Source organism: Silene latifolia, chromosome 11, assembly GCF_048544455.1.
Source record: "Silene latifolia isolate original U9 population chromosome 11, ASM4854445v1, whole genome shotgun sequence".
Lineage (NCBI taxonomy): Eukaryota > Viridiplantae > Streptophyta > Magnoliopsida > Caryophyllales > Caryophyllaceae > Silene > Silene latifolia.
The window spans coordinates 26,828,427-26,836,358 of record NC_133536.1 but is presented as its reverse complement, the minus strand read 5'-3'; the positions used below and the strand labels follow the sequence as shown (position 1 = coordinate 26,836,358).

Below are 7,932 nucleotides of genomic sequence, written 5' to 3'. Positions count from 1 at the left end.
TTTATTAAGTTTAAACTCAGGAACACCTGAGAAGAATTAAATCAATTGGACCCCCCGTCGTTTTTTTATGGGAGGATATATAGAATATGATTCCAGGCTCTGACAATGTGGAAATTTAAGTAGAAAGAAGGATATGTTGAAAGTATTGAGTCTGAGAAAGAATGTTGAACAAACAGATGAATTCAGGGACACATTTTCTAGTAATTAAATCATGAAATAGTAATAAAAATAACATTGGTTAGCTACGACTACGAGTAGTTCTCCCACTCATTTAACTTGCTAGATACACTTTTTTACCCTACTAGATACACGTTTCTGACAAGCTAGATACACTTCTTTATCTTGCTAGATACACTCCTTCATCTTTCTAAACACACGTCTTTGGCAAGTTAGATACACTCCTTCATCTTTCTAAACACACATCTCTGGAAAGCTAGATACACGTCTCGAGACTCCATATTAAATTATTCATTGTTTTAAGTTTGAGTTTAAATTAGGTTTTTTAATACGAATTAGTAAATACATTCAAAATCATTTATGTCTAAAAACAATACTTCTAGGCTCTCGAATGGTACCAGCAACATTCCTTCTACTTAATGTTACACCGCACATAAAACTTCTACTTCTCATTATACACACACTGGCACACTGAAATGTCCCCCACCCCATCGAGTTACATCAGTACATGGAGATTGGAGAGTAAACTAATATTAAACCGGCTCATACTTCAGTCGACAATGTGACAATCATGTTAAGACAAAAGATGAAATCTTTCAGCAAGCCTTTTCTGATTATGTAATTCCCCTAATCATCGGCATGATTAGTCACTGAAAAGACTAACAACGTTTAGTCAATTTGGCCTGAAATCATATCTTTATCTCGTTTCCATAAACAAACGTTTCCAGATCGAGAGTTTGTATACCTCCAGGAGAGTTTTACCTTGCTTGATACACATCACTGGTAAGCTAGATACACTCATTTACCTTACTAGATACACATATCTGGTAAGCTGGATACACTCTTTTACCAAACTAGATACACATTTATGGCAAGTCAGATACACTTCTTTAGATTGATAGATACACTTATTTACCTTATTATATACACTTCTCTAACAAGGTACTACTATGCTAAAGCAATAAGCTCCATAAAAACCGACTAAGCTTCTTTGTCAAACCTTCATTAACAGTCTTCAATTCTTCGACTTCTTGGTGCTCCTGAAACAATGAACCCAATCAGGTCAGAAACTAGGATAAAAATCATCCCCTTCAAAAGGTAAAGCACAGATTGATTTTCAACTTACTTTGCAGGTGCGGCAGCAGCTGCTGGTGGCTGTGCAGGTTCAGCGTTAGGTCCCTGTAGAATCAAGGTATTGAGAGACAAATGAGCACACTAAAGTACCGCCAACCATAAAACCGTAGTACATAAATACTTCTGTTAATGAAGGTTTGACAAAGTATCACCGACGGACTCACACTCTTCCGACTAAGACATATCTTTGACCTGAAATCTTTCAATTTGGTAAAAATATTAGTTTTTTGTGCACTCCGTTCCAATAATAAGGAAAAAAGTTTAAATTGGTAGATACATATCTCTAACTAGCTAGATACACTCGTTTAAGTGTCTAGATACATACCTTTACATAACTGGATATATATATATATATATTAAATATTTTCCCAACGCGTACCAGACAAAAATAGGTGTCCTAGAGTCCTCATCAAGCTTAGGATGCAAAGAGTGACGACTGTCATTTAAAATCACCAGTAAGTTGGAGTCCAAATACCCAGCATTACTCATCGCCTCATAAACCTGACCAGCGCTGGTTGTTTCATTGCTAATAATAGATACTACACGTTCTCTTTTTCCTTTGACATCTCTTGCCACGGCAAATCCTAAAGTCAAGAAAATATAGATTTAGGCAATGATTGCGTGTTCAATCAGAATATTACTGTTCTACCGAGAAAGTAACACATCAAGAAAATAAACTAAAACCTACCAAGTCCAGCAGAGATACTGCTGCATCCATGACCTGAGCCAAATGGATCAAACTCACTCTCAGACCGACTTGTACAGACAGAAAGTCCATTCTTCTGTCCAAGTGTACTCATCAGGGATCTCCTTCCAGTGAGTAACTTATGGGCATATGTCTAAAAAAAATAGTCAAGGAAAAGAACATGTATTAAGAATAGTTTTCACTCTTTTTATTCAACCCGTTTCCGGCTCCCACATCATTCCATACTGCTGAAACCATAAATACTAAGTATCAAGTTTATGGTATCTTACTTGATCTTCTTCATCCCACAAGATTTTGTCCATTGGTGCATGAAAAACATAGTGAATGGCAACAGTCAACTCCACCACAGGTAGGCTAGCTTGTAAAGCTCTCTGTCCTTTTGATACCAGGTGCGAAAGCTCCCCGCGAATTTCATTAGCTAATTGTTTGAGCTCTTGTAGCACCGGAATTTCAGCCAATGAGATATTTTAGAAGTCATTTTGTAAAATTAAAATGTTATGGAGCACTGAAAGGATAAAACAGAAACAGGTACCATGACTTTCAACCTTAGTTGACAAGTTTTTCATGTTAATGGGGTTCTCAACCATATCGAGTATAGGAGTTGGCATTTCCTCCCAGGTAAATTCACTCTTATCACTTAAAGTTGTGATTCTTCCAACATAACTCTGCAGTGAAAAAAGAAACCATTGTGTAAAAGAAGATTTCCTCTGCTATCAAGAAATAACCTTTCATGGTGCAGGAGATATATATGTCTCATTTTGGAATATCTCGGATAGAAACCCTTCCCCTATCCCAACAAGAAGCTTCAAATGTAGAAACTACGCCAACATCGGCTCCAGAAAATATGTGGATGCATCCTTGTAAGAGAACCTTAATTTACAGTTATGAATGAAACTGAAAAAAGGTATTCGCTTCTGAATCTTGCAGCTAACCTTTTAGCAATAAAATAGCATTGTCTACACTAGTAGCCGAAGACAATTGCATTTTCTATAAGATGTCTGCTCCTCCTGGGATATCGGATAGATCGATTCTTGCTAAATCGGGTTCTTTTGATTCCAAAATCAACTGTCTTATGTAATTGCTCTTTGTTCATGTAAGCATTTAATAATGGAGCATACACACCTTGAAGATCATCATGCGAATTTTGTTATTTTGCCTTTCAATTAAGCTCGATCGCAAGTAAATTTTCGCGCTTAAGTAAGCTAATTCAAACAAGATTCATAAACAAAATAGTACCTAATTTGTCAATTTTAAAACCAAAATCCAATAAATTCTTCAAAGAAGACTACTCGAAAATAGTGATTTCAAAACGCCAACAAATCAATCGACCTAAAATACCTCAGATTGAAGTACGACAAGCATTTTCCGAACATAGAAACTAGAAAAACTGGAATTAAGATGAATAAAAAGAACGAAAAAGAGAATTTGAACCTTGTTATTGGAATGAAGTTGAAAGAAGCCGTCGTGATAGAGTTCATTTAAGATTAAAATCATACGACTTTTGCATCATCGTGATAGAGTTCATTACCTAGATACACATATTACTTATCTAGATACATCTATTATACATTCAGATACACTTGTCGATTTGTGTATCTTAGAGTAGAATTATGTGTACCTGGAGCATCATTTTGTTGATCGAGGATAGCGGGCGAGTACCATTTCAGCCACTCGAAACCTACCACATTGGGCCGCTCTTGAAACAGGAGTTAATCCATCTAAATCAGTTATATAAGCGGCAGCACTGCTTTTTTCCACCAACTCTTCCACTTTCGCTAGTGTATCAGCCGCTACATACAGCCACCAAATTTAAGGTAGCTGGTAAATGGTTTATAGAATGCAAGAATAAATGAGTATACAATGTCAAAACACAACAACCATATGAATCACAACCACCTTATGATTATAATCACAACCACCTTATGACCAATTTTTATAAACCCTAATTTTTAATTAGAATTCATATCTAAAGATCAAATTTTTTGATTATAATCTTATGTTTTCTCATAAAACTACTTGAATCTTCACAATTGAATAGATTCAAAATACTAAACAATTCAAAGATTAAAATAAGAATTGAAGCTAACCTTTTTCTCTATAATAGACTGAAATCCGTTCCGGGGAAGGGTGGTAGAAGCGGCGGTGAAAGTGGTGGCCGGCAGTGAAAGAGGCACCGTCGATGGATGTGTGAGAGGTGATGGAGGTTGAGTGTTTATGGTGGGAGGGTGTCGAATTGTTTCATCAGTTGGATAGAAAAATAAGAAGCGCCATTGAGAATGGCTTTATTGGGTTAGTTAAATGCAGTTTGCACTGACCCCGACTATATATATATATATATATATATATATATATATATATATATATATATATATATATATATATATATATAGAGATAGAGAGAGAGAGCGCGAGGATCAGGTGAGTTCCACTTTTAAGTGAGATTCCGCATATATAAGAATTGATCTAACAAAACCAATTCATCAAAATCATACGTCACAAAAACAATAGTCTGCTTCTCTCTCTAAATCTAACTACTTTCTTTCTCTAAACCTAGATCTCTCTGTTTTGCATCAAACAACTAACAAAAAACAAAAAGAACGTATGAAAAAAAATCAAAAACATACAGATTCAACAATCAAAATTGACAAATTCATCAAATTCTTCCCAATTTTTTTGTAATTCCATATGATTACAGCTTGTAATTCATTCACAATTTCGATTATTTCAATTGAAACGATCAATTTTTTTCTACAATTAATAGTCAAATTTCGGAAAACCCTAACGCATCAAATCAAAACGAAGGTATGAATATTATTTATTTCTTAGCTAATAATCGAATTATTTGGTGATTTGAGTAGCTATTGAAATTAAATAAAAATTCTAATCAAATTTCTGTGATTTTCAAGAGAATGATGAATTCTAATGATCGAATGATGAATTATGATGATCAATCTTTTTTCTCATCAAACAACGATGAATTCAAGTGAAAATATGTGTAATTCAGATGATCAATCTCGTTTTTCATTATGTTGATTACTTTAGTAATGTAGTTCGTTATGTTGTTCAATTATTGTAATATATAAACTCGATTATTGTAATGTAGAAATCGGCATTTATAGTTATTATAATGTAGAAACTCGATTATTGTAATGACTAAAGTCGATTATTCTATATGTGATTGATTATTGACTCGTTAATTGTTTAAAGTCGAGTTTTAGTTATTTTACAATCCGATTTACTTAATGGGTGTTTGTTAAGTTATATTTTTCTTTTTGGTGATTTGCGGGTTGAATCACGATAGACGCGGATAATTGACGTTGAGTGGAAAAATTGATGTATATACTTGGTCATTTTTTGTTAGATTTCATCTTGTTTAATTGAATAACTCGGTTATTGTAATGTAGAAACTCGATTATTGTAATGTAGAAAACTCGTTATTGTAATGTAGAAACTCTTGTATTTGTAGTTATTCCAATGTAGAAACCCAATTATTGTAATGTAGAAACTCGGTTATTGTAATGTAGAAAACTCAATTATTGTAATGTAGAAACTCTTGTATTTGTAGTTATTCCAATGTAGAAACCCGGTTATTGTAATGTAGAAACTCGATTATTGTAATAAACTCGATTATTGTAATGTAAAAAACTCGATTATTGTAATGTAGAAACTCTTGTATTTGTAGTTATTCCAGTGTAGAAACCCGATTATTGTAATGTAGAAACTCGGTTATTGTAATAAACTCGATTATTGTAATGTAGAAACTCTTGTATTTGTAGTTATTTCAATGTAGAAACCCGATTATTGTAATGTAGAAACTCGATTATTGTAATGTAGAAAACTCGATTATTGTAATGTAGAAACTCTTGTATTTGTAGTTATTTCAATGTAGAAACCCGATTATTGTAATGTAGAAACTCGTTATTGTAATGTAAAACTCGGTATTTGTAGTTATTGTAATGTAAAAACTCAATTATTATAATGAGTAAATCGTGTTATTATATTAAGATGAAACTCAAATATATTCAAATTTGTAACTTGTTTTTGTTTTCATCTTGTTTAATTGAATAACATGATTGGTTATTGAATGACCTCACAAAATGAATACAATAACTTGTATGTATTCAAATAACTGGTTTTGTGCATCGAAATAAATTAACAAATTGAATTCAATAATTGCTCGTATGCATTGAAATAACTGGCTTGATTCAATACAATAACCATGTTTCAAAAACATTGTATTACATATTCACATCAGTATCCAAAATTACATCTAATAATAAAAACACATCACTAATTATTCTAGTTCTTTGGCTGAGCAACACCTTTTTCGACAACTTGTTTAATTCTTTTTCCACCCACCACCCTTCTCGACTTTAGAACGTGATCCTCAACCTGCAATATGTCCTTCCTGAGATCATTCACGTTTCGCAAAAGACATGCTCTTCCATCATTTACCTTCGACATCATCATAATACCCACCATCTCAAGCCGTATAGATAGGGATCCTGTCCAATTTTCGCTTTATCATCGACATAAAGATCTTCCTCTCATATGTGAGCATGTGATACATGGTAAAAAAATCCAGATTCATTATCGTTCATCTGCTTTGTTTTTCATTCAAAATTAACATCAACAATTTTGAATGTAGAAACGACAATCCCTTCTTTTGCTATTGTCCTTGTTTTCAAAAAGTCACATAAGCAATCAACCTACCACATGCACAAACAATAACTCGGTTGAATTAGCACTAAAGAGGACATAACAAATTATATCCCAAGATAACGAACAAGAAGTAACTATAAAATACAATAACTGAGTTTCAATAATAGAATAATTCGGTTAAAGTAATACAATAATCGTTATTAAAGCAGTTATACACTAACACAACAAAACAAGCGACAAGATAAAATAAGCGAGTTTGAATAATACAATAACTCGATTAAAGTAATACAATAATCGAGATGTAATGCAACATTAAAAATCCCTATATTACAATAACATCATCAATATATTACAATAACGAATAAATTCAACAAACAAATTATCTTCATTGCAACAAAAGCACAATGAAATCACCAAAAACCAGAAAGAACAACATCAAAATTCAAAATCAGGTACAAAAACGCAAAATACAATTACGAAACCCTAGAATTATGCGAAAACAATAAAAAATGTAATTTAACAACAAAAACACGACAAATTGAACTACATAATAAAAACGATTGAATAAGTTGAAGAATAGACACACAAAAGACTAGAAATTCAAGCAAAGAAAAATAAAAATGAAGTTCAAAAATAAACAAAAAATAGTATAATAAGAGGAAACGATTACCTGATTGCAAAAATCGAAGATAAAGACGAAGTAGATCTATTGAGCGAAGAAGAACAAGCACGAAATCGCTCGAAAACGGAGAGAAATTGAAGATGAAGAGCACGAAATAATTGAAATTGATTATCGGACGGAGGTTTTTTTTTACGGCTTTTTAGAGGGAGAAGAAGGAGAGAGAGTGATTTTTATAATAATGAGGGAGATTGAGAGAAAAGTGGGGTTTTATAGCTTGAGTAAGTTTTAATCTCAGCCATTCATCTTAGATTAGATTAGTGGTCCAGATTTAGAGGGGTAACTCACCAAACATGACCCAACTCATATGATCCTAGTTCTATATATATATATATATATATATATATATATATATATATAGAGGAGGTCTAATGAGTCCTCCTTCCCAATTGAGTCCATAAGTCCTTCTAAAGGTCATTGGATGGACTCATTGATGGTTGAGATGAATTTGATTAAAGGCTATTAAAAAGAAAAGGAAAAAACTGTGGATGGTTGGATTGAGATGGGTGGTTGAGATTGAAAATAACAAAAAAAAAAAATATCACTAATCAAATTTCTATACACTAATTAATTT

General features: G+C 32.9%; 1 protein-coding gene across 5 annotated transcripts; it reads right to left on the bottom strand.

Moving 5' to 3' along the window:
- Window positions 1–771: 771 nt before the first annotated feature.
- LOC141611445 (putative 1-deoxy-D-xylulose-5-phosphate synthase, chloroplastic) lies at window positions 772–4,305 on the bottom strand. 5 transcript variants are annotated; one of them, XM_074429978.1, is made up of 8 exons: window positions 4,105–4,305; window positions 3,449–3,835; window positions 2,550–2,682; window positions 2,287–2,450; window positions 2,000–2,150; window positions 1,691–1,895; window positions 1,304–1,356; window positions 772–1,217 (listed from the first exon to the last, which is right to left on the bottom strand). In XM_074429978.1, exons 2-8 carry the CDS (start codon window positions 3,509–3,511, stop codon window positions 1,183–1,185), a joined length of 804 nt encoding a protein of 267 aa, XP_074286079.1. In that variant the 5' UTR covers window positions 3,512–3,835; window positions 4,105–4,305; the 3' UTR covers window positions 772–1,182. The 5 variants fall into 5 exon arrangements, with proteins under 5 accessions (XP_074286079.1, XP_074286083.1, XP_074286081.1 ...); XM_074429982.1 differs by having other exon boundaries at window positions 2,550–3,139; window positions 3,636–3,835; XM_074429980.1 differs by having other exon boundaries at window positions 3,636–3,835.
- Between the last annotated feature and the right edge of the window lie 3,627 nt (window positions 4,306–7,932).